The sequence below is a fragment of the Rhipicephalus sanguineus genome, chromosome 6 (genome assembly GCF_013339695.2).
Source record: "Rhipicephalus sanguineus isolate Rsan-2018 chromosome 6, BIME_Rsan_1.4, whole genome shotgun sequence".
NCBI lineage: Eukaryota > Metazoa > Arthropoda > Arachnida > Ixodida > Ixodidae > Rhipicephalus > Rhipicephalus sanguineus.
In genome coordinates, this window is record NC_051181.1 from 175573956 (window position 1) to 175601880 (window position 27925).

At 47.7% G+C, this 27925-nt stretch overlaps 1 protein-coding gene across 1 annotated transcript in view; it reads right to left on the reverse strand.

Moving 5' to 3' along the window:
• Positions 1-463: 463 nt before the first annotated feature.
• Positions 464-27925, reverse strand: part of LOC119397732 (ABC transporter G family member 23) — a 104489-nt gene continuing 77027 nt past the window's right edge. Inside the window, exons 6-8 of the mRNA XM_037665145.1 lie at positions 25208-25373; positions 4196-4299; positions 464-590 (exon numbers count right to left, since the gene is read on the reverse strand). Of these exons, the coding sequence (XP_037521073.1) occupies positions 464-590; positions 4196-4299; positions 25208-25373 (397 nt within the window). The remainder of the gene's footprint in view (positions 591-4195; positions 4300-25207; positions 25374-27925) is intronic.

Consider the following 27925-nt stretch of genomic DNA (forward strand, 5'->3'; position numbering starts at 1 on the left):
ATCATTCTTCTTAATGTCTGGGTCTTTAATGTCACCGTTACAGGTTTATTGTTAAAAGAGGAAGAGAAAACGAACATCGAAGTTTCATTCGCCTAGTTTCTCGCAATAACCTCGTCGCCGGTACACCAATTTCATAAATGCTTTCTACTTGATTGCCTCCTTTATTGCTCCCAAATATTTTAATGTTAAGACCTTGGTTTTCTTTAAGCACAACGTAATCCATTTTTACCGATAATTAATTAACTGGCCTCGGAGCTCCAGCAGACGTCGTCACGACACGAAGTTCCAAGGCACGTAAGCGTCGAGGCGGCACTTAATTTTATCGCTTACCAAGCGTCACCTCGTGGCAGATGTGGTGTTCTTCGTAATGCAAAAAGATAATGTGCTAATGCGGGCGCAGTAACGTTGCCCTTAAATGTCTTTCTCAAGTAACTGCGTGCACGTTAAGCTTAAATATTGAAGCTTAACCAGCCAATCGTAACTGGAGGGGATTCGGCTTGCACGACACCGGCGCCAACTTACCGGTCGCGTCGAGGAAGAAGTTGATCAGGAAACCCTTGGCCGATCCCCTGAGCGAAGAGGACTTCACCCTGCGACCATGTAGCACACGCGTGCAGACACACTGATTTTGTCAGGTCGGCAATAGGGAGGGCGTTGCACAGTGAATATACAGATGGATGGGCTCGGCACCCCGCTGCTGCCCATTTGCCGCCTAAAGGTATTTGGGAAACATCCTTGAAAGACTTGAAGAAGCTTGTTTGCCGGCCGCTTGCCCCGCCAAGCACACATTTAATCTATATCCTGACCTTCGGGAGCATTTGGACAGCAAGGTGCAAGTTGGTACCACATGATTGTGTAGTTGCTCTGCAGACCTAGCGCAGGTACACAGACAACTGGCACAAGAACGTAAACCAAACACAGGCCTGTGCTCGTTCCGAAAACTGACACAATATTTTCGTGTCGGTTTTTCTGTCTATTTGTTCCATCTCTGCTGCCCAACCGATCACCTCGCAATCCCTTTGACCAATGATGATGCGTAATGCTTACCTAATCTTGTATTACAACCTGAATGAACCATTCGGCGCTTGTGCTCGTGGGGTTAAAGGCTTTTCGTCTTCTCTGTTTAGCCGTTTTCTTAAAAAATGCATCCATACCAACTCGCCCACCTGTCAGTAAAAAATTAAGAATTTGCAGTGTTGTCGTTCATCTTTCGTATTTTTAACTCGAGCGGCAAATGTTCTTTTACATAATTTAAGCGCGTGTTTACAACCGTTTTCTGCTTTTCATACGCGATATATTGCAGTTTCGAAGCAGCAGAGTACGCATACAGGGTGTATCACGTAATTAGGACCACATATTTTAAAGCAAGTGTTTAACAGAAAGTGAACTGAATTAATGAGCGTAACGATGTGGGCTTGTTGGTACATAATGCAAAGGCCGTTTCTGAACGCTGGTGTAGACGAGGAGACATAGGAACAGTGTCTAGTGTCTCTTCATATGGCCTTCGTCTACACCAGCGCTAAGGAACTGCCTTTCCTAAATCAACGACATATGGTTTGCCGTCATGTGAACCTATTTATACATTGCACTTCAATAGTTAATTAAGTAAGATCAATAAGCAAATTTTTGAAACCTACTGAAATTTTAAATGCACTGCGCTACAGAACCACCCTAAGCTGTGGAAAGGAAAAAGCAAGATATGGCAGGAAACAGCGCCGACTGTCAACTCTCTCAGCGCTATTTCTGAAATGGTTGAGCCCCATTTCCTCCAGTAATTCCAGCGCTGTCGTCTTGCACTTTTTCAGACACATTCTTACTTCCTTGAAGCTCGTTGTGACGGCTTCCATCACCTTGTCATCGTACAGGTTTTCTGCTAAAACAACAAATCCTCCCTTCTTGTCGGAAGTAAAAAACCGTGAGTCCTTCTTTTCTAAGGGTATCTACAATAGAGAGTTTTAGTTTAGCGCGCGCAAACCTGTACGTACGCAACGGCCTGCGCGCTGCGTACGTTAGAGTTGAGGCTGTCTCCTACATTTTTAGTTTACCGTACGCAACAACCGAAACGTGGACTGCGTCTAAGCGTCAGCACCTTCGTCTCGGCGTGTTTTTCTGCGCCATCTAGTGGCTAAGAAATAAACTACAATAGCCGATCATAGCTGACACAAGTCAAGGCACGAGACAAGGCAAGATTTTACGATGGCGCAAATTTTGTTGAGGTGATCTGTGGTGAACGGTGACGGTTGGTACGACTTCTATGAGGCTTGAAGCAGCGAGGGAGGAAAAATGCCTTCCAGCATCCTTTCGAATCAGCGCCTTTTGGCCACTCTTTCATGGGAAGAGATAGACGATTTGATGCTCACAACCCGAGAGCGGTGGCTTTTGAAGGGCGACTGCAGTCTCGACGACATCGAATATCTCCTGCATCTTTGCAGCGATCACTGTCCACTGCACTGGGTCCGCGAACGGATTCAAGCTACTCAAGTAGACAAGGAGCTCCAAATCGAGGGCAATTCCGAAATGGACGCGGGATTTATTCGCTGCCATGACCGCCGTGCCTCTTGTGCTGCTGTCGGACGCAGCCATTTTGCTTGTCTCGACCGGTCGAGATCTCGCGAGAGAAACGCCCGTAAGGTACGCAACGGCCGTAGCGAGCGCAACGTAAGCGCCGATATCTAACGTGCGCATCTCTTGCGCGCGCAAACGCACGCATCTCTCTTAGGTTCAGCGCATGCGCAGTCTTGCTCTCTCTCACCCGTTGCGTGCGCAAGGCCGTTGCGCGCGCTAAACTAAAACTCTCTATTTTTTTCTACAATAAAACGCAAAGGACGTTTGGGAACTTGTTTGCTGCTCATACTTCTAACGAAACATTCCACTCCTTCACCCATGACACATTTGACACGTTGAAGCGAACGAATAATTATTCGTCCGCTTCAATTAATTCCAGTTAACGCCGCAATTAGTACGCTACAGTTAGAGACAACAGTCAAACGTCCTCTATGCTTTCCCTGGCCTAACTGCCTGTTGGATTCACTTGCTTGCGTTCAACATATAAACGAGCCTGTCGGCAAGATTCCCCTTCTTTCGTTCAACCTTGTGGAGGAGACGGACAAAGTGAAGGGGCATAACTATAGCCACGTGCTCTTACTTTTTTTTTGTAATTTCTTTTATGTGATAGGATTTCACCCATAAAAACTGTTACCACCACTCGGCGAAGACCGCGCCACAATTAATGGGGAACACCTCGAGTGTTTCAGACTATCTGACAAGACTCCGCGCACGAGACGAGCAGTCGAGTTTATTCTGGAATTAACACGAGCCCCAACGATAACGCTGGAATTTTCGATCATTCATTTATAGAAGACGACACGTTAAACCGAGGGTTAGATTACTCGACGACCGACGAGCGGCGGTCGACGATATCGTTGTCTTGTCTTCTTCTTACTCGCTTGTACTACAGACTGGCGCGATTTGAAGGTTATCGCGCGAGCGTCGACCAAGGACTACAACAGTGCCACGGCCCAGAACCCTCTTTCGAAGGCAGGAACGTATCACACAAGCTTCCCTCACTCTTCTTGCTGTTAGTTAAGCTGCGATCACTCCAGTGTAAGAAAGGCGCATTTACACTTTCTTTTGTTAATGAAGACGCCATGAGTACATTTTGTGCAGCTGCCAAGTCGTTCAAATGAATCAGTGCCAAACAGAAGCTTTACCACACCTTTCCTATGAATTTTGCTATTGTCTGGGGAGATAAGAGCCAACGAACTATACACTTGATTGCAACGAACGGAAATCTTAAAACTGAGAGAAAGGGTGAAGAGTCCGTCTTGGGGGTGATCGTTGTAGCACGGAACAGCCAACGAGGGAGAGAAGAATGCGAAATCTTTGTTTTCATTGTTCCAAAACGTGTCGCTTGGTCCGTGGGACGCTAGGCCGGTCGACGCTCGCGCGATAGCCTTCAAATCGCGCTGGACTGTACAGTGAGTGTCACTTGATTTTCTCGGCACAAGTTGGCCAAATAAAGAGTTTCATCTTTATTGCCAGCCTCATTGCCACCTTCCTTACTGGCGTGGGACGTCGATGCGGTCGGGAAACGAAAAGGGCGCAATGCAGCTTCGAAGAGAGAAGAATGGTTTCTCGTAAAATATTAGCTACAAATGCAACATGCTTAGTAATTGTCTCAAACTCAGATGCACACCTGGAATCCAAATCCTTCGTGTAGTTTGGCGGTATGTGAATGGTGCCCCAGGCCTGCTCATCGAGCACCGCATCGAAGGCCTGGCGGAGGTCGGAGAACGGCTTCTGAAATAACAGCACGGATGTCGGGCTAGGTTAGGCTTATCAGCGGCGCCACGTGAGTTTGGCTGCCATTTCCGTATTTCTTTCTCGTTCTCTTTCTTATCGAAGGTGACGGGGAGAGAACTCTGACATTTCGAGCGAAGGTGGCCTTCTTTCTGGAGGTCAATATTTTAAATGGCCTTCAATGCCAGTTTACCGAATATTCACTAATACTGATATAAATAAAAAGGCAAAATTTACCCTCTTGTCGCGACCTTCTATGCGTGTAATATAATTTTATTTATTATCTCAAGTGCACTTAATGTGCGAGGTTATTATGCAACATAACACACACGACTGGTAATAAATACGTAGTGAACATGCGAGAACAGAATTCGTAGCAACGTTACAGTATGAAATAAAAAATAAGCGTGAGGGCTTTTTACAGTGAAGAATAGAGCCCTTTTACACCCTTTTACAGTGAAGAATAGAGCACAAATGTACGAATGCAACGCGCAATAACAGCAGTTAACAGCATTGACATCAGTCTTTTTTCAGCGTCGTTCTTATACAAAAAGGCTACTTCATGTGCAATAACGTGCGTTGAAAGTTAATTTATTATTTTTTGTTAGTTAATTTTATCTGAAGCGAAGCTAACCTTCAAGTGTTGCCTTGGTCAACCTTATTAATCCTGTTTACGTCTATATTCGACTAACGCGCAGCTCTTGTTTTCAAACTATTCGTCACTGCTCGAAGACAGACGCGAAGGTGGGCTTCGCGGCTGTGCCACTACACAGACCACTAACCGGTTCATCCTGATCATGGAGGTTTTTGCCCGCATCATCGCCGGCCTGCTCGTGTCTACCTTTTTGACAGCCTCGTCTGTCACTTCGGGAAACTTCGTGCCTGCTACCGGCGGAAGCGAACCTTGCGTTTGCCTCCTCCCTGTCGCCCATGCTTCAGGACATTCGGCAGCGCCCCCACCCCCGCTATGGATCATCGAAAGCAATCCAGCTGCCCTATCGCTGTCGACAACATCTTATGCGCAGCCTATAAAGCAGCAACCGCCGTCCACTGCACAATGTGGGCTTCGCGGCTGTGCCACTACACAGACCGCTAACCCGTTCATCCTGATCATGCAGGTTAGTAGTTCGTATCAAGCACCTACTAAAAGATCAAGTGATTACCTCTTGGTGCAGCTGCCAAGCCCACAGTGCTGCCTTTTACTTATTTCTGAATGTATCGATGTCCTACGCGCCTTGCTACTGCTATCGGGGGATGTAGAGACAAACCCCGGTCCTGACAAAGTCGTCCTCGACGAACTGAGAAAGTTGTCTGCCGGCCAGGCCACACTAATATCTGAGATGCAGAGCCTCAAAACCCAGCTAACAAGCACAAACAACACTATCGCCAATCTAAGCACCCGCCTCACAGACTTAGAAAATCATTGCCAAAATCTTCTAGCTCTCCGAACGTAGACGCCCTTAACTCTAAGACCGGCCAACTAACACATCGTATGTGTGACATTAAACAGCGCCTTGACGACCCCGAGAACCGTTCCCGACGCAACAACTTGATATTCTACGGTTTTCCTGACACCAACCCGAAGGTAACATACGCTCAATCGTAACAAATAATCATTAACCATTGTCTTAAAAGCTTTGGCCTTACAGTCGTGACTAAAGATACAGAGCGTGCGCATCGTCTAGGACGTTGCAGCACTAACCGGAAACGACCCATTATCGTTAAGCTTTCATCTTTCAAAACTAAAGAATCTTTCCTTTCGAACGGCCCAAAACTAAAAGGCACAAACCTCAGCATTGGCGAAGACTTCACGCGTCCAGTTCGAACTGCACGGAAACAACTTGTTACCTTTGCTAGGAGCAAATCCGTGCCATTTTCATTACGCTTCAAAACCCTGCACATTGGAGACCTGCGATATATCTTTCACAGTGCGGCAGGAATTGTCAGAGCCGTATCGTAGGCATCATGTCGCCGTCAGCAAGCACGCCATCAGCCCCGTACAAACGCAAGAGCAAACCTTTCATTTTCTGTACTTTACACTGTCGTGCCTGGGTATTTGGATCCATCCCTCCTCGGCAACCATGCTGTTGCTACGATAGGGCAGCGTCGTACCCGGACTACGTTTGGTAGCGTAGTCGAGTCTCCGGGTTGAGGAACTGCTGCTATAGGGGGTATGCACTGTATCTTGATCCGCGAGGTGGCGATAGCATCGCCGGGCAGCGACGCCATTTTGGCGGTCCGGCCGTTCGTGAGCGCAGTAGCAGTAGCGGCAGTATCGGGCTACATTCTGTATGCGTTCTGCTTAGCCCACGCACAGCAGTGTCTCGTGCGCTGTGCGTATTTATTACGTGAAAATCTTTGAACGAATTTATTTGCGTGTGCGGAGAGACGGTACGTGCCGTGGTTGCACGTCAGCCAGCTGCGACAATGGTGAACTGCGCCGTGTTTGGTTGTAACAACCACACGAAAAAGAAGCCTGTGGATCAGAATGCTGCCTCGGTTGGTTTCTTTTTCATACCAAAGGCCAGCTTTGCAGGTGCAGTGAGCAGCTTGTACCTCACCGTCTTCTTTGATGAGAAGCCACGGCGTAAGGGGCTTTTCATTAAATGACTGTGAATGAGGAACCTGGGAGCACAAACAGACAACCTCAGTGATGTGACCTAAACATTTGAAATAAATTAGAAAGCTATCGTAGCTGCAAAGTTGGAACACTAAGAAATTTCTGAATAAAGCAACGTCAACGCTGATTTGCAAGACGTAAGTGATCGACGCATCACGGATTCTTAAATTCTGGCGATCGCGTTTAACGCGGAATGGAGTTAGATCATACTTAATCCTTCAGGAAGCTGCGCGTCGCCCTAGCTAGAACTGTCGCTTAACGCTTGCGATAACTCAGCTACACATGAGCAAGGCAATCAGCGGTTGTTGAAATGCGAAAATCATTTAGAAACAGCCACTGGGAAGTGCTGTAATCCCTTCCTGCCCTGACGTCTCGTTACCGTGTTTACGGGTTTCACACGGCGCTAGCACGACAGAAAAAACGCGATTAGAAATAAACGAGGAAGTCAGCTTACTTTTCTGACAACAGCGATTGTGCTGTACGGCAGAACTTTGACGCCTGCACTAAAAAGCTGCGATAAATCGGCTGCACATTAGAACCGCTCGCAGCGGTTGTTGAGAAGCAAAAACCATTTGAAAACAGCCACTGGAGCAATTGCTGTGATCTCTTTCCTGCTATTACATCCCGTTACTGGGTTTTCAGTATCGGCAGAGCGCTCGCACGGCACAATAAACGCGATTACAAGTGGACAAGGGAAGTCTGTTTACCTTTCCAACTACAACTATCGTGCTGTCTGGGAGAACCTTGACGCCCGGCTGCTGCACCCATCCGCTCGTGAGATAGTTGTGACCATGCATGGATTTATAAGCTTTCAGTTGCTCACGCGACACAAAACTTGTCGCGTGAACAAGGTAGTCCTTTATGTCGGTGAAGTCGACCCGCGGCAGCAGTGCAACATTGGGTTCAAGTTCAGCGTCTTCGAGCTCGAGTGGGTCTACGCCGCCGCACAGACGACCTTTCTCCAGGTAGCGCAATCGCGCAGGTTTATCTAACCCACGTGCGTATGCGCTTAAATCCATTGCAGTCCACAGGTGCACCAAGAAAAGCGAAAAAACAGATAGTTCCACAGTGCCACCGTGAGGGCATCGAACCACCGAGACCGCCAAAATGGCGCCATCCTGGAACGACGCTAGCGCTCCTTGCGGATGACGTCAGGTGCATACCCCCTATAGCAAGATGGGAAAACAATAACAAGTTTACTGGCACATTTCGTACACTCAATTACATCGTTACAAGGGAAGAGTTCAGCGACGAGCGAATTGGATGAGCCTGTTACCGAGGGCTCAGAGCCCCATTTCTCACTCAGCACCGTCGTTTTAACCCCTCAGTTTGGCTCCTCCCTCTTGATGACCACCAATCACACACACGACCCCACCCACCATGGCACAGTCCGTTTCACTGTCGCTGAGGGGTCTGCACACTTGAAGCAGCAAGGGTCCGGCGGTTGACGGCACGCAGGTGGGGAAAGCAGGACAACAGGTTCCTCGTGCTTGCCCCTCCGATTCTTTCCGCGAAGGCAGAACGTTCTTGCTCCTACGATTCTTTCCCCGAAGGCAGAACGTTCTTGCTCCTGCAGTTCTTTCCACGAAGGCAGAACGTGCTTGCTCCTGCAGTTCCTCCCCGAAGGGCAGAAAAAGGTTTGCGGAGACTCCCGTCCAAACATACCCGTCAGGTGGGTTCGGCAGCGTACCAAGCCAAGCCCAGGTGGCCCATTGTCTCCGGCTTTGCCGTCCCGGACTTTGAGGCCGAGATTCTGCCCGTTGTTGGTCACTCGTCGTCCCAGAAATTCCGTTTCGTGGAAGGATGCAGGTGTTTTAGCAGTGTGAGAACGCCTCGCCCGCAGATTCTCATGGTCAGCGCATCGCCACCGACTGCCAGTCATAACAGCCTCCTCCCTCGCCAGTGGAGAAACGGAGGGTAGCAGCCACCGCTGCTGCTCGAAGGGTCGACGTAATTCGCCACCGTTGAATGCCCAAAGCTCGTCTTCGCTTGAAGCATTGTCTGGTCAGTTGCAACCCAAATTCTTCGGCCTCTCTGAAACTCAACCACATGCAGAGCAAGCACTCGGCCGCCTCCGAGCAAACCAGGCCAAAAGAGGGTTGGTATACAAACTTTCACTACTAGCTTTTACGAAAAGCTGACACTCAAAACTCTCAGGACTCACTTATGCTGAGAAGTCAAACGTGCTGCATTACTCAATTACACAAATAGTTGCACGAAAAAAACCTCAAATATCAATTTCGAGACATTAGGAAGGGCGCCCCAGACTCGCTTAGAAAGAGCGGCTAAGCGCGTCAGCGTTTCCATTCAAATTTTGCCCTTCTTACACTTAATGTCGAAATGATATTGCTGAAGAATCAAACTCCACCTCAGAAGGTGACTGTTCCTTGATGTCGCGGTTTGCAGCCCGGCAAGGGAATAACGGTCCGTATCTACGCTGAATTTGACGCCTCTGAGATAACACTGCAACTTATGAATGGCCCACACAATGCAAGCGCACTCCCTTTCTGAAGCGCAGTACGCCATCTCTCGAGAACTCAATTTTCGGCTCAAGTAGAGCACGGGATGTTCATTACCTTCGTCATCCTTCGGACATTGAACAGCACCTAGGCCTCGATCACTCGCTTATCTCTGGACCGTGAACTCTCGGTCGAAATCCTGAGCTCGCACAACCAGACGGTTAATCAGTACCGCCTTCACGCTTAAGAAGGCAGCTTCCTTCTCTTCATCCCAGACTACTTTCGCCTGTTCTGTCCCGCGAAGAACATCGGTCAAGGGGTGGCCAACGATGAATAACTTCCGATGCAAAGACTGCATTCCAGCTGCCCCAAAACGCCCCTTCGTCCGTCTTTGTTTTGGGCCGCGGATAGTCTACTACTGCCGAGCTCTCAAGCTCACTAGGTTTCCTGAAACCTAGGCCTACGCCGTGACTTAAATAATCTACGATTGCACCTGCAAAACGACCTTCTCATCCTTTATAGTCAGAACCCCAACAAAAGGTCCGACCGCGACTCATACATGCCGGAACAATCGCTCACACCGTAACGTTCGGAAAAGCTTAATGATCCGCTTGTGTGATCACTCGATCATTATTCTTTCACAAGAAAAAGAACAAAACATAACGGGATAAGCACTGCTTTCTAACTGGTTCATTTGGTTAAAGTTACCTGCCCGTGCCAACGCCTCTGATAAAAACCACTGTGCTCTCCTGAGCGCTTCAATTACCTCAATCCTACAGTGTTGCAAAAGACAAGGTACTATTAACCACTCACCTAATCCCTCTAAGTTCTTCTAAAAGCTGGTCCTTACGTTACGTTACAACACACATTGTACAACTAAAAAAATTAATAACCCCAGGTGTAATACACCTCAAAAGCACCTCAAACATTTGCATTGGTTTTATGCTAAAACCTTGCACCAAATGCCTGTCAATCCAACTAGCGCGTAACGAAAACTGCACCGCTCAGTGCCAAACTCATTTCGGAGACTGATGCAGATATCTTTCCTTAAATGCTTATTCACCCCAAATCGACATGAAAGTGAACGCATACGATATATGGACTAAACCTTTCAAAACTACAAAAATTGGTTTTCGCGCTAAAAACACCTTCATCAGAAGTTCATCCTAATGATTAAAAAAATCTTTGACGCTCTCTTCAGCCTTTACTGCTGCGCGGTTTTTCTTCTTAAAACTTTACACCGCATCTCGTAACCCACAAAATTAAACTGGCTGAATTCTTCATTCCTAACAAAACAATGAGTAATCCTAGTTTGCCCGCACGTGCAAAATTACTCGAACTGACCGTTCCCCCTTTCTCAATTAGATTCGCTTGAATCGTCGATGGGGCCGCGGTCCTGCAGGCTTTCTAGCTCGCCAGAGGCTACAACATGCACGAACTATCAGCGGCATTCTACAGTCACGCTTCATTCGGCACCTCGGTCGGCTCCCCCCAGGAAGGCGAATGGAATGCCAGAAACAGGGGGGAAACGCTGTCCATTCTCCCTTTGTGCTCGCCTCCGCGCGGTGCTTTGTTAGCCGCCGTACACTGGCCTTTCGACTTTGACGACTCGGACACACCTGCTTTCCCGAAGCTGTCCTCTACCTCGTCTTCCTTCGTGGGAGCGCACCTTGCTTTCTCCCTCTGCGCCCCTCTCGTTGCTTGCGGCTGAATGAACGCCTCAATTTACGTTTCCGCAAACTGTCCTGTCGCCTACCCTTTTGTCTTTTTCGCGCCGGGTTGGGACCTTTCTTAAGCTTACTCTGTGCCGAATGCTTCCGCCGCTTTCTTTTTCTACGATGTCGGCGAACATCCTTACTCTCGATACCTCGATCATCGCTTCGGGTCGCGACATGCGGAGTTGTGCAGCTCGTTGGTGCTTTTACTACACCTTCTTTCTCGCGCAAGCTTTTTGATTTCTCCGCCACGTCGGACGTTAGGGCCACATTATCTGTGTCAACACTCACAAATTCTGAAACTGGGCCCTCTCCGATGGTATCGCTGCACCCTTGGAGCGTCGCGTCTTTACTATGGTCGGCAGCCCCGCTAACCGTATCTACTTTTGACGGTTCTGAAACGTCCGCCGAACGCTTTCGCCTCTTTCCTTTTCTGCGCTTTCGGCAAACATCCTTTCTCACGACGCCTTCATCATCACTTCGGGTCGCGACATGCGGCGCCGTGCAGCTCGTTGGTGTTTCCGCTACACCTTCTATCTCGCTCACACCTCTTGAATTCTCCGCCGCGTCGGACTGTCGGGCCAAATTATCTGCGTCAGCGCTGATAAAATCTAAATCGGGGCCCTCACCGACGGTATCTCCGAACCTTTTAAGCGTCGCGTCCTTGCTATTGTCAGCCACTACGCTAACAGTGTTTAAGTTTGACGATTCCGAAACGTCCTTTCGAGGCACGAGCAAGGTTTCCAGCTTCTCCTTGAGCCCATCAGGGCGGCTGGCACAAACCTCGTCCACGCCAGGAACGTCTTTCGGAATTGTCCCTAACTCTAGATCGGCCAAGGCCTCATTCTCAACCTGCTCTGCTTTCATGCTCTCTTGAAACAGCGGGCCTTTCTCTGGCGCGATCTCGCCAACGGCGACCTGTCGCTCGTTGTTCTCAGGAGAAGGATCCCTTAGCATGCTTCTTTTGCTTTCCTCTGTCATTCCGAATCTCCGGTATAAATATGCCTTAATTACATCGTAGTTGTCCGCGTCCTTCTCACTGAGTCGCGCAACAACCTCAGCTGCCTCACTGGGAAGAACTGACAATAACCCCTGAGACCAAGTGTCTCGCTCAAAAGACAGTTCTTCACACATTTGTTCAAATTTTGCAAGATACAGGCCGATATCCCCTGATACCACATATGGCTGCATATACCTCGACATCTTGAACTCTGCCTTCTTGTTGAGAAGAGGTACCACTCGCTGGGGACAACTGCCCGACCTCTTACTCAACTCCAGAAGTTCTACCTTGACTTCTAGTTTGCGGAGCTCAATCTCGCGCTTACGCCACCTTTCCTCTCTTTCACGCTCACGCCTCATTTCTTCCCTTTCGAATTCTGCGTGGCGTTCCTCTCTTTCACGCTCACGCCTCTCTTCTTCCCTTTCGAGTTCTGCGCGGCGTTCCTCTCTTTCTCGCTGTCTGAGCTGCTCTTCCTTTTTTTGTTTGATGCACTCCCATTCTTCACAGAGCTCCTCATCATCGGCCCCCAAATCAATGATTGCCTGTATAATTAGGGATTTTCGTGCCAAACCCTTCGTATCGATCCCCAATTCCTTACATAACAGCAACAAGTCCGGCTTCTGCAGCTTCCGTAAATCCATGATCGTTCCGAGTGCCCGCCACTTCCAAAACAACTATCCGAAAGTACGTAACCTTGAGTCTTTCGGCAAAGTTATCTGCCAGTTCTAAAACCCTCGTTTAGAACCTGGTCCACATCAAAGGAAAAGCCAAGCACTCACCCACACGTGATCGATGTCTCGAGACAGCTGCATTCCCTTAGGCTGACTGTCGTTGTCGCTTGTAGCTTCAGATCCCAGCGCTGATCACCAGTCGTCGTGCCTGGGTATTTGGATCCATCCCTCCTCGGCAACCATGCTGTTGCTACGATAGGGCAGCGTCGTACCCGGACTCCGTTTGGTAGCGTAGTCGAGTCTCCGGGTTGAGGAACTGATGCTATAGCAAGATGGGAAAACAATAACAAGTTTACTGGTACATTTCGTACACTCAATTACATCGTTACAAGGGAAGAGTTCAGCGACGAGCGAATTGGATGAGCCTGTTACCGAGGGCTCAGAGCCCCATTTCTCACTCAGCACCGCCGTTTTAATCCCTCAGTTTCCTCCCTCTTGATGACCACCAATCACACACACGACCCCACCCACCATGGCACAGTCCATTTCACTGTCGCTGAGGGTTCGTTGCACACTTGAAGCAGCAAGGGTCCGGCGGTTGACGGCACACAGGTGGGGAAAGCAGGACAACAGGTTCCTCGTGCTTGCCCCTCCGATTCTTTCCGCGAAGGCAGAACGTGCTTGCTCCTACGATTCTTTCCCCGAAGGCATAACGTGCTTGCTCCTGCAGTTCTTTCCCCGAAGGCAGAACGTGCTTGCTCCTGCAGTTCCTCCCCGAAGGGCAGAAAAAGGTTTGCGGAGACTCCCGTCCAAACATACCCGTCAGGTGGCTTCGGCAGCGTACCAAGCCAAGCCCAGGTGGCCCATTGTCTCCGGCTTTGCCGTCCCAGACTTTGAGGCCGAGATTCTGCCCATTGTTGGTCACTCGTCGTCCCAGAAATTCCGTTTCGTGGAAGGATGCAGGCGTTCTAGCAGTGTGAGAACGCCTCGCCCGCAGATTCTCATGGTCAGCGCATCGCCACCGACTGCCAGTCATAACAACACTAACATATGTAGTTTTCTTCCCAAGCGCGTGCTCCTGTCTAATCAAATGCAATCGTGCGGCAGTAGTGTACTGATACTAACAGAAACATGGCTCAGTGACGACATTTCAGATACAGAGGTACTGGCCGACTTGCCAAATTTTAACGTCTTTCGTCACGACCGCAAAAACGCACGTGGCGGAGGCGTACTCATCGCCACTAAAAAAGAACTATCATGCTCTCTAATCAACACATCTTCGCCACTAGAATCACTACGGGTAATATGCCGTGCCCCTCCCGAAGCAATAATACTTGGCGTATGCTATAGGCACCCTCGAACTGATCCAGATTTCGCCCACAAACTTAACGAAATATTATCTCAGCTTACAAATAAACACCCTGACACACATATTCTGCTTTATCGGGATTTCAGCTTTCCCACCATTAATTGGCTCAATCAGCCTTCACCAACTTCAGGAAATACTGAAGCAAGGGAATTTGCCGATGTTTGCCTCAACTTTAACCTTATCCAACAGGTCAAGTCCAAACCAACGCGCGTGACTAGTGAATCCTCAAACATTTTAGACCTAATACTAACAAATAGCCCCGAAAGCTAAAATCTATTGCATACCTACGCGAAATCAGCGATCACAAAGTCATTCATACCACATTTAACTTCACCCCCAAAACACGCCCCATCTTCGCAAAACAATTCACTTGTATGAAAAGGGTAATTATGAAATAATTAATCATGAATTAAGAGATTTCCTGCCGTATTTCGAATTCAATCTCGGTTCCTGTTCTCTCAATGACAGCTGGCTAATGCTTAAGGACAAGATAATTGACTTGACTAATAAATTCATTCCCACGGTGAGCTTTATTGCCAATAAAAATAAACCACGGTTTTCCAAAAGCTTGAAAACACTCGAAAATAAAAAAAACCGCTCTTCCGAGCTGCGAAATATGATGGAAATGCGTGAGCATGGGACAAGTACTATGCTGCGGAAGACGTTTATTATGCTGCAATTAGAAAGGCGAAACAGACATTATATCACAATGATTTATCTAAAATTCTAAAATATAACCCTAGAAAATTCTGGGAAGTATTAAACCCGCAACTAACACAGGACATCTCGCTTACAAACGATAAAGATGAAGATGTAAGCGACGCTGATTGTGTCGATACCTTTAACATCGCGTTCTCATCCGTGTTCACTAAAGAAGCCAACGTACCGCTTCCTACGCCACCTACTATGACATTACCAGTGATGGACCCTGTTGCATTTTCTGTTGGTGGCATTTCATCATTCACTGACAAAATAAAACTTTCATCATCGGCTGGCGCAGGCGATATTAACTCCAAATTGTTAAAAAATACTAAAGAAATTATTGCAGTGTATTTTTCGATGCTGTTCTCACTGTCACTCGAAACAGGAATTCTACCAGACGACTGGAAGGAGGGAAAGGTCATTCCGGTCCACAAATCAAGTAACAGACAGTCCCCCCTAAATTATCGACCCATTTCCCTAACAAGCGTCCCTTGCAAACTCATAGAACATGTCATATACTCTCACATAATGCACTTCAACAATTTTTTCTTTAAATTTAACAACAATTTTTTTCATTTCTCTCAGCACGGATTTCGTAAATCATTATCTTGTGAAACCCAACTTGCTATATTTGTTCATGATCTACATTCTAATCTCGACTGTCACTTTCAGACCGATGCAATCTTTCTCGACTTCGCAAAAGCCTTCGATAAAGTGCCACATAAACGCCTACTACTAAAACGTGCCCAGTTGAACCTGCACCCGAACATTCTTGCATGGATCACACAATTTCTTACAAACCGCTCCCAGTTTGTATAAATTAAAAACGCCCGCTCTAGCTCCCTCCCAGTAGCATCCGGCGTCCCCCAAGGATCTGTACTCGCACCCCTCTTGTTCCTAATATACATTAATGACCTTCCCGCCCATGTATCTTCCCATATCCATTTATTTGCCGGCGACTGCGTCATCTATCGCACAGTTACCAGCATATCTGATCAAGCTGCACTCCAACAGGATCTTAATCTCGTGCAACAGTGATGCGATCTTTGGTTAATGAAGCTTAATCCCACGAAATGCAAACTCGTTTCATTTCAACGCCAGCGTAATCCTTTATCATTCTCATACCTAATCTCTAATTCAACTATTGAACAAGTTCAATCATATAAATACCTAGGCGTCACCTTATCATCTGACCTTTCCTGGAACGCACACATCAACAACATCATATCATCCGCGGACAGATCCCTCGGTTTCCTAAAGCGTCATTTGCGTCACGCACCACTAGACATAAAACTTCTGGCTTACAAATCACTCATCAGACCCAAACTAGAATATGCAGCGCCCATCTAATAAACGAACTAGAATCTGTACAAAATCGTGCCACTAGGTTCATTCATTCTTCATATTCATACGACATAAGCATATCATCCCTAAAACGTGATACTGATGTCGCTAATCTTTCTGTGCGTCGCCGCATCGCCAGTCTCTGTTTGTTCCACCAATTTTTCCACAGTTCCTTCCCTCAATCAAGCACCTTACATCACACCACGGACGCGCATATCTCACCGCACGACCCATCCTTATTCAATGGCACGCGCACATGCTCGCACTACTACCTTTGCTGCCTCATTTTTTCTTCGCACAGCAGTGGACTGGAATGGCCTTCCCCGTGACATTGCAGCCATCACGTGTTCATCATCTTTTGCGCACAACATAAATGCATATTGTTCGTCATGAAGATCACTCTCTGTAACCTCCATTTGTTAACCCACCCCTTATGTAATACCCCCTCACCGGGGTCTTTAAGGTAATAAAGTGAAGTGAACACACTTGAATAAAAATTAATTATAAAGGGTTTTTACGTGCCAACACTCATCATGAGCGTGGCGCACGCCGTAGAGTGGGAAGCCACGCCTGTTTTGATTACATTGAGTTCTGTTGAACGTGCCTAAACAAACTAAATGTATTTTAGAAACTGGCGGCCACCGAGGACGGGATGGAACCCAGCACCTTGGGGTTCATTAGCGCGACGCCACAGCCACTGCGACAATAGTCAGACGATATCCCGGATGTTCAACCAAGGACTGCCGAACGGTTTTTCAGGAAGAGAGAAATGTTCAGCAGTGCTGTTTCTTGGTGAACACATAGCGTAGGGTTGCGCGAAAGAACAAGGACGAAGGTAAGTGGACAGGACGGGCGCAAAACTTCAACTGAATAAACGGAAGGCCAAAGCCGTTAAAAAGTTTGAATCAACATCTGCCTGACACGTGCCTAAAAAACCGAACAAATATAAGAACCAATAAAAGCGGAAAACTAAGAACAACAAAATTTGAAACCTTATCTAAGGTCCACCGCGCAAACGCCAACCTGCAAACATGTGGTGATAGTGATATGCGGGTACAGTATGATCAGTAACATGCGCTGAAGTAGCAAACAAGAAAATAAAACACAAATGAACGTCTCATTACGTAAAACCATCTAAAAATTGCTGCTCCTTCGGGAGCAATGTCAGTGAAGGCATGCTAACGCAATTGTCGCTTCGCGCAATGAAGAAGGCCTCTATTAATTCTCTTTCCATCTTGTCATTAGACTTGTACAGTATTCGGGTCTCCTTTAGTTTCGGCGAACAACCACATCTCCTACAGTGTAAATCGAGATGGCCTCCGGTATGGGAGCGCACAGCTAGATTGTGCTCTCGCGCCCTCTCATTGAAGCAGCGTCCCGTCTGTCCAATGTAGCACTGGCCACAGGACAGGGGGATTTTGTATACCACACCTGTTACGCACTCTACAGCGGGATCAACATGCCGCTTACTACACGGCACGCGCAAACCTTTGTGCATCATGGAACAAACTTTTGCCAACTTGCACGGAGCCGAAAAAACCGTTTTTACCCCATAACGGTTGGCTACCTTTTTCATATTATGCGACACGCGATGTATGTAGGGCATTACGTGCACTCGTCTACTTTCAGTCACATTCTCGTTACGTTTACTACTGCCCTTCTTGCTCTGCAGCAGCCGTTCACAAGAGCTTAAAATCACAGTTGAAGGGTATCCCGCCTTGACCAAGCGTGCCTCCTGGAGCGCTAAGCTTTCTTTTATCTTATGGTGGCATGATTTTTCCAGAGCGGACCGACAACACAAGGACACAATTGCTCGTTTTGTTATCTTAGAATGGGCACTTTCATACGACAGTAAGGCCTTGGTAGTTCTTGGTTTGTACATCCAACACACGTGGTTGTTAGTAAAGAATAGACGCAAGTCTAAGAATTGTAGGCTGCCATTAGCCGGCTTCTCGTGCGTAAATGTCAGACCATCGGTCACACATGTCAGACCATAATATGAAAAAGGTAGCCAACCGTTATGGGGTAAAAACGGTTTTTTCGGCTCCGTGCAAGTTGGCAAAAGTTTGTTCCATGATGCACAAAGGTTTGCGCGTGCCGTGTAGTAAGCGGCATGTTGATCCCGCTGTAGAGTGCGTAACAGGTGTGGTATACAAAATCCCCCTGTCCTGTGGCCAGTGCTACATTGGACAGACGGGACGCTGCTTCAATGAGAGGGCGCGAGAGCACAATCTAGCTGTGCGCTCCCATACCGGAGGCCATCTCGATTTACACTGTAGGAGATGTGGTTGTTCGCCGAAACTAAAGGAGACCCGAATACTGTACAAGTCTAATGACAAGATGGAAAGAGAATTAATAGAGGCCTTCTTCATTGCGCGAAGCGACAATTGCGTTAGCATGCCTTCACTGACATTGCTCCCGAAGGAGCAGCAATTTTTAGATGGTTTTACGTAATGAGACGTTCATTTGTGTTTTATTTTCTTGTTTGCTACTTCAGCGCATGTTACTGATCATACTGTACCCGCATATCACTATCACCACATGTTTGCAGGTTGGCGTTTGCGCGGTGGACCTTAGATAAGGTTTCAAATTTTGTTGTTCTTAGTTTTCCGCTTTTATTGGTTCTTATATTTGTTCGGTTTTTTAGGCACGTGTCAGGCAGATGTTGATTCAGACTTTTTCACGGCTTTGGCCTTCCGTTTATTCAGTTGAAGTTTTGCGCCCGTCCTGTCCACTTACCTTCGTCCTTGTTCTTTCGCGCAACCCTACGCTATGTGTTCACCTGTGCACCAACTAGCCCAAATGAGAGCTTTACTGTTTCTTGGGCTCGTCGGAATAGCACACTGTATTTTTGGACGCGCTTGACCAAGGCAAGGACGCATACGTGTGTGGTTTATGTGTGCCTCTCTGCGTCTTTGTTTTTAAAGCACGTCCAAAAATACAGAGAAACGTTCTTCGAAACCGTTGTCAGGTGCGGCACACGTCCATAAACATTGAAATCAAATAAACTAAGCTTCACTAATTACCTCCTTAAAATTTACTTACGACACACTTATCGGCAGTGCGAATAATGCAGCCGGCGATTTTGACGGAGCATGTCACTCCGAACGAACGACCACGGTCACACTACCTCCGACATACTCATTCCCAAAGTGTGCACAAGAACGATCCAGCTACTTCTGCGTTACAATGCACAATACGGCGTTATGATAAGCATATACTGGAACAACAGTGCAATATTACCGGAAATTGGATGATGCGTATCTGAAAACTTCTACGTATATGTACACCCTGGCAGTTCATTGTAAAGGCCGAACCATATAGAGCGTTTTTGCCGGCGTTTCCTGGCGTTGCGTCCCTCGGCGTCGTCGCATCAACGCCGTCAGAGAGGGCGGCAAACCATATGAAGAGCGTTAGCTCAGCGTCACACAGTGTGACCAGAGGGAATGAATCTGACACCTCGTAAAGCAGTGTACAGTTTCCGTCAATGGACCAACAAGATATATTCCTGATTATAGCTTTTATGTCTCATTAGGAGTTCTGTGGTGCAGAAAACGAGTCACAGTGACACAACGCCACCGAAACGTCTATTTTTTTTATTTGACTTGTAGCGCCAGCTATTGGCATTAAGAAGAAGCACAAACTTGTAATATATGGCCTCTGAGCTTGAAGCTGCCGTATATCTTTGAGGCCACGTATTTGGCCAATACACTCATTCCTGCTAAGCCTACCGATGAACTTGAGTACGGCACCCGGAAATACTTCAAAGATATCACGATCCCTTTGCTGTCGAAGCTTCTAGGGAACAAGCTAAGTCAAATACAAGCATCAGTTGAGAACTTAAGGGCCACACAGTGCACGGCGACGACTTATTAGATCCGAGGCGGGCGGCAGCCATTTTGGCAGCACCGACGACGCCGTTACGTAGCGGAAGTCGCTGCCAGCCGCACGCTGATTGGTTCTGCGTCCATCGAACTGCTTCCGGCGTCGACGCTGGCGCCCGTGATGTCTGGACCGTCCAGAGGTGGACGTTTCGGCCACCGTCACCGGTAGCGTCGACGTCGAGGGACGCCGGCGTACGAAACGCCGGGAAAACGCCGGCAAAAACGCTCTATATGGTTCGGGCTTAAATGTTGTGCAGGCTCAGCGTTATTAGTCGCCAAAGTATGATAACGTAAATATCATAACGTAATTAAAGCGTTAATTGCACCCACCGTGCGTGACAGTTCCCGTTTGATAAAATTCTCTTGTATACTCCGAATCTTTAGGAATTTTCGCCACTATTAACACGTTGGCCAATGATAAACGAGGTTGGGGGAGCAAGCCTGCTGCCACATCAGGCAAACTTAACTGAGAAAGTGACATCGCCTCGCGATACACGCGTCCACGTCGATCGAACGTCCCAAAACCCTGATGTAATTATGAGGGACGACGAAGTAGAGCGCTCTGGAAATTTCGACCACCTGGGGTTCTTTAACGTGCACACTAAATCTAAGCACACGGGCGTCTAGCATTATTGCCTCCATCGAAAATACGGCCGCCGCGGCCGGGATTCGATTCCACGACTTTCGTGTTAGCACATTTGCACCATAACCACTAGACCACCGCGGCGGGTATCGAACGTACCAAATATTAGCTTGGAAGACGAAAAAGTAAGCTGCACCTAAGGTTGACCAACATGACGAAAATGCACTCCTCTGGGCTAGTCGGCACATAGTTCGAACTTGAGCTATGTTTACAATATCAAAAAGGGGGTTTCTTGCATCGAAAACCATGTTGGTGAACACTTGAGAATGGCGCGAAAGCAGAAAATCCGTTTCGCCGCAAGGGCGAAGAAGTGAATGCGATAGCAACAAACTGGAATGTTATACTGTCACGGGGTCGTGACGTCGACGAAGGCAGCAGTCGGCGTGTTAGGCCCGTATTCACAAACCGACCTTATCCTTATCTTTTGCCCTCCTTACCATTTCGGCCCCTTAAGGCGTTTCATAAACAAACCTTATGCCGTAATCCAGCCTTTCCTTAACCTTATCGCCGTGAAAAGGTGGCGTTCGATAACGTAGCCCGGCAGGTACCTTAAGGCGCCACTTATGCGGCGCGCTATGGCTGATTACGCAAGAAGCTTTACAATGTCATTAAAGAAAAGGTGACTTACGCTACCGGCATCCATATGTGCAATTTATGCTGCGAGTGCTCGTGAACCGTCAAAATTCCATGGAAGAGTTCAGCGACGATGCTGAGCAGATTCCGCTTATCGAAGCGAGCTCTTCATGTCCCCGAGCTTGCCGCTGGAAACGGCCCTCACTACGTCGGTTCTCCCGTGCCATCGCTCCTTCAGCTGCTGGTGGCGCTCTGTTTCTGCATCGCAGGTGCTTTTTAAATCGTGAATGGTGACTTCCACAGTGTCCCGCATTATTAAACGTGTGAAAAAATCAGTCATGGTACGGCGCGGAAGCCGACGTGTTTCTCTGCAGGATGGGATATTTTTTACCTATTTTTGCACTCACGTAGCCGCTGATCGGTGCGCAGCCGCACGTCGCTCTTGCTGCTTTGAGCTGCTCCCATTTTCTCGTGTTGTCTTTCACTAACACCGCGTGCTATCACAATTTTTCGCTATCACAATGCGGCGTTTCATGTCGACGAGTAGCGCTCAATCTTCAGTGAAATTCAATTTTCGCCTTTCTGTCGCACTCAATAACAAGCCTATGTATGATACACGCAAACAGCCACACACGCACACACGCAGACAGACGGTCAAAACCGCTCGCAACTCCACGCGCCTGTCGGCGCCCTCGTAGAAACCAGCGCTTCGTGGACCGGCGCATCTGGGCCCGTATTCTCAAACGATCGCAAAAGGCGAAAGTATCGCGTTTGGTGACGTAGAATTTGATGCGTTCAGTAAGTAAAAAAAAACATGGCTGATCCCTCCGTCATAGGAATCGGTATAACACGAAAGTGAAACGTGTCTTCACAGAAGTAGTGCTTACGATATATGACAGCTTGTACAATGTCTATTTGTGTTTGGCAGCTATAGCACCGTTTGACGTGGATGCACCCAAGTTGACAGCATGTCTCTATCGCGACGACTAACGCCCATGATCATGATTAAACCGTTGAGGTAGCTCACGGTGTGAACATATATTTGGACACAGCGAATCGCGAATCGCGCGTAAGGATGATATCAACAAGCTCATAATCAACACTGGTACCCGGTATGCACTTCTTCAAAGCGTCGTCAATTAAGGAGAGAAACGGCACGGTGTGCGCTTTCTAGTAATGGGTAGCCGACGCCTGTGAACACACACTACATTTCAGCAACGCGGGAGGTAGAGGTTCGTAGCCTGAGCCGCAAACGCGTGCGTCCCGCTGGCCTCTGTCTCGCAGGCGCTGCTCTCGCTCCACCAAGGCACGACATTCGCCCGTCGAAATCGCGTCCTTTCTGCAGCGCATATTGCAGCAGTTTTTGTAGTCGGTGTTCTCACAATTGAAGCAGTCGGCGGCAGAGAAATCCCGTTCGTGCACGTGGAAGCTGTACTACTCCGATGAGCCGACGCACGCTAACACGAATCCAAAGGCAAAGAACGTAACTGCGTCAAGGGTGCCTCGGCGACGCCAGCGCGGCCAGTCTACCTCTCTGGTATCGAGACGCTTTAACCGCTTTAACCATGACCTCCGATATCACGTGCAATCTCGGAGTAAGCGCTAGGTAGTGTCGATCGTGAAGCAGTACTTCTTTTCACCTCTCACAGACGGCAGCACCGCCCCGCTCCTCCTTTAGCTCCTCCCGCCGCGAAAGAGAATGTGTGAAAGATATAAGGCGCGTTCGCGCCGTGCCTAGCATCTCCCGAGTTGGCTTAGTCGGTAGAGCGTCGGGCGCTTGCCGTCGCAGCCGCAACGTCGTGGGTTCGATTCCCAGGGGGGTATCTTTTTCATGGTTTTTTTCTTTCTCACCCGTTGGCGTCCATTTTATCAACGTCATATCCGTGACGGATGTACTTGGTGGACCCCGGCATAAAACACTTTCGTGTTAAAAAACACTTGCCTGTGACGTCATTGTTGCAACTGGCCGTTGGTATTTCGAATGTCTCAAAACACAGGAGTGAGCGCACCGTACGAACAACCCGAGTGCGGCGTTTTCGAGCGTGTGCTGCTGCTTCTACGCAGTGGCCAGGCTTGGCCGGCTTGGCTGTGGCTACTTGAAGTATAAGACGTGTTGAAAGTGCTTTCAACGTTTTTTTGTTTGATTATTTAATGCACAGTATAATATATAAAGAATGCAACTTTGCGTGAAACGTATTTTCGTTGAGAGTTTAACACGGTGTACTCGGAGAGTTCAGCTGTAGCGTGCCGCCGCAGCGACATCGTCTCAAGATCTCAACATGTTGCCGGCTCGCGATAAGCCACGCGAGCAACGCACGGTTCATGTTCCTGGGACGTTCAAACCACGAAAAAACACGCGCTGGCAAAGAACGAGTGCTGATAACACCCCAAGGTAATGCTCGATGAAAGCTTCAGCGTAAAAAATGCTGCGTATATCCACCGAGGATTGAATACTAGAAGCTACCGCCTACGTCACTGAAATGCTAGACTTCACCACGAACCGACGGTTAACGGTGCCTTCGTTTATTGCAAATATGTCGAGAGCACCGTCGAGCACCATGACGCAAAATTGACGTCGGCGGAATTACCAGATGGCGCCCTAACTTTTCCGGTTTGCTCAATCGCCAATCAGCGCGCACCAAAGGCGATACTTTTGCGATTGTCGCCTTTTGAGAATACGGGCCCTGCCTCCGCATGTGGCGGCGCGTCTACGCGAGCCGCCGGTTGCTATGACAATGGTAAAACGTTAACAAAGGAAAGGAGCAAACGGCGCAGTAAGACGGCGCGCTTTCTTACCGAAACTTGCACGGTCATGCGTTCCTGCATTTGTATTATTATTTTGAGGAGCATGCAGTTATTTTTTCTTGCTAATAAACCAACAATGAGCCAGTAAAAGTTCATAGCCTCGCTCCCATGCTCGTTCCTTATGACGACAAGGCCGCCTTCCGTAAGGCTGCCTTAAAACCGAATAAGGCGAGTTTATGAAACGCACTGCGACCTTTTCTTATCCTTACACTTTTGCCTTCCTTACGAAAGGCCGCCTTATAGCGTTAAGATAAGGTTGGTTTGTGAATACGGGCCTTAGACTAAACTCTTAATTTGGCCGAACTTGCCGGGAAGCGGAAAGTCAAACTACAGCAATACACACTGTACACTGATAGAGGCAAACAGAGCGTCGGCCGTCGATAAAACTGATCTGCAGTAAGCGCGTCGGCATTTATACATGCGCAATCGAACATTCGAGCCTTATCGCTGGTGGCCGCGTTAGTCCCAGAATAATCTCAACTGTTAGCGTTTGCGCGCTCAATCGTATAAGAAGATTCTAAAATAGTCTGGAAGGTTCCCAGGGCATCAGGGCGCGGCTTGCACAAGGCAGCGGATACGCGCGCAATGGACTAGTTACATAAAAATAACAAAAGAAGCGCGCCTGGCAATACGAAGTAAGGCTAGCGCTAACCTCTTTAGGATCTTTAGGTAAGGGAATACGGCCACTCCTGTGAGCGCAGCGGTTTTCGTGCTGTCCTGAACGCGAAGTTGTGAGAGCACCGCACATACAACGGCAGGAGCCGTCTGCTCATGTATGTCGACATAACGCGCGCGCCAGCGCCCTTCTGATCAAAGTGCACAGTTGCTGCACGAGCGACGCAGCCCCCCACGGGCGCCCCTTCATGCTCCTCCGCCCGACGGAGCCGGCCGCTGCATTTAATCTCTGCTTGAGCCGCGCCCGTCTGCAGCCTCCGCAAGCTTTCGCTCGCACATAGAACAGACGGCGCACGGGGCGATGCTATCGATTTGGACTTTAAACGGAACACGACGGCGACGACAAAAATGCGCCTCGAGTGTCCATATAATTGCTATCGCAATAATAAATAATACCTATTTGAAACGATCATAAGCTATATTAGGCCAGGGCTAAAATGCATGTCACCTGCGCTACGGTCTCGTTGGAGATCTCGGCGAGAAAGGCGTGGCTGAAGGAGCCGTTCTTGTCCTCGTTGACCACGCCTACGGGCAGGTTGGTCGGTTTTCCGCCTACGAACAGGCAGAACACGACGCCCACGCAAGACGGTACCACCAGCTGGAACACCACCGTGCTGGAAACGAGGTTCCACCATGAACGCAATATTACACCATGTATGTATGTATGTATGTATGTATGTATGTATGTATGTATGTATGTATGTATGTATGTATGTATGTATGTATGTATGTATGTATGTATGTATGTATGTATGTATGTATGTATGTATGTGTGCATAGGCGTGCGCACAGGGGGGCAGGGGAGGCGGCCGCCTCCCCTAATCACCTAAGAGGGGGGGGCGCAAAATCTGCCCTATACATTGACTTAGAAGGGGGGGGCGCTGCGATGAACCTTTCCCCCTTATGGGGAACCCTGCGCACGCCTATGTATGTATGTATGTATGTATGTATGTATGTATGTATGTATGTATGTATGTATGTATGTATGCAGTGCTGGGCAGTATCGTAGATACATGTATCTTTGATACTATATTAGATACTCTATGTGTATCGTATCTGTATCGCGATACTTCTCGAAAAACGAGTATCTGTATCTGTATTTTCGATACATTTGATAATGTATCGTGTATCTTAAGATACAAGATACTTCTATCGCTACACAACCGTGCGAAATAATAATCGCTGGCCAAGCTCCGCTTCTCAAGCTGGTACTGGTGCCACTAAGCCATCCGAATAAGTCTTAGGGCAGTGAGGCAATTTTATTTTTCCGCCAGAGTAGCCCAGTGAGGGCAGAAGATGAGGAAGACAAGCGCGCGGACGTGCACGCCCAGCCCACGTACCTTTTGTTTGCTCGATTTCTTTTCTTTTTAGTTGCGCCAATGCCGCGATACTTGCTCTTAGCCACTGTCCTGCGCCGCGTCTATCGCGCAAATTCTGATGTTGCTACAGTGTCGTTATTGAAGATTCTCTCGCGTCTTGCGTCTTGCTCCGTAACTAAATCTGATGCGTGCAAAAATGGGGTTCCTCTGCGTCGCGTGTGTTTTACATATCAACGATTTGAAGGATCTCGTGGATGTAAGTTTGACTTGCATGCCATGAATTAACTTATATGCAAATAAGAATCTAACAACGTTAGCACCACTGGTACTGATGCTAGATCTAAAAGAGCAAGCGTTTACCTAACAGAAAATATCTTCGCGTACCGTGTTTTTCACTTCTTGCTACATTTATTCAAAGAATTTATGAAATCATAATTTTATTATTAGCACAAGTGCTTTCTTAGCTGTCATTTTGCATCCCTTACATTACCTAAGTCTGTGCAGTGTTTTTCCGGTCTGGTCACTGCAGTATGTCTTTTGTAACGCGCTCCCAAAATAAGATCTATGTTTTATTGTTCTGTCTACTTTATTTCCACTAATGTTTCCACAGTTACACGTTGCCAAGGCGATGTTGAAAACAAGTATATAATTACGTGGGCGTACCTTGAGTAAACAGTACAAAACATTCTGCTTACCGATTAGGAAAATAGCGAAATTGAGTTTGCAATATAATATTGGAAATCATTAGGAGCCATCTTAAAGATGTTAGGAAGGGGATTCGAGAAACTTTGTTTTTCTGAATGCTCTGTTTTGCTCATGAGCATCCCAACGATCCGTTTGAGGCAATTTTCCATAGGCACTGAATTTTCTATTGTCTCAACATTTAAGATGACAATACTTCATGCTCACAGCTATTAAGGGCGCCGTCTGCATTGTGTTTCTGTACTCATTCAATGTGAATGTTTGATGCACAACCACCTCTCTATTTAACTTATATTTGTTTTCCTGTTTTAGGCTTTCTTAAATATTTTTCGCATTACTAATCGCCACGTAATGGGAGCTACAAGTGGCAATAGCGCGAATAGCGGCGGTGTCCTGCGACGCTTTGTGTAACTATACAATACGTCTGAGACGTTTCTGTGTTGCACGTGTTCTCTCGTTGAAGAAAAATTGCTAAAAGATTGCACGTTAGTGAGTATATCAACAAAGAATCCTTTACGCCGGCAGATAAGTAGAATATGAAAATTCATTGCACTTTTATGTCATCTACGTATACACCAGGGGTCTCAATCTGAGCTTATAGCCAGCGGGCCGCAGTCGCGAAATTTAGTTGCAAGGGCCGGGACAGTGAAGATGGTGGGAGAGAGTTTGAAGAAAATGACGTTTGAAAGGAAGCCTTCCCCATATCTTATATATAGGTCATTTCTGAAGGCGATTTGGAGTCAGGATTCGAGAAACATCGATGCCGATGTACAGAATGACTGATATCTGGACGCTGATTTTGAAATATAGAGTTTTTGCTCCACGGTTATGTTTTAGTACATGGTGATCACATGCTCCTGACGAAAGGAATGCTTGAGACCAGTCATGCCTGTGCAGCTCACGAACATACTTATTTAGAAACTAAAAACAAATGAGACGAAGACAGTCATGTGTGCGGGCCGGGCCGCTAGCGAAAGGTCTCAAACCCCTAGGATACACCATGCGTCACCCCACCCCCCCCCAAAAAAAAAATAAGAAAGAAAAATGTCGCTACCAGCGTCGTTGCTGCTCTACACCTAGCTGTCCGGATATACGGTATTGTGCAAGCTGTCTTTTACAGATAAGGAAAAAAATTACACCATCTC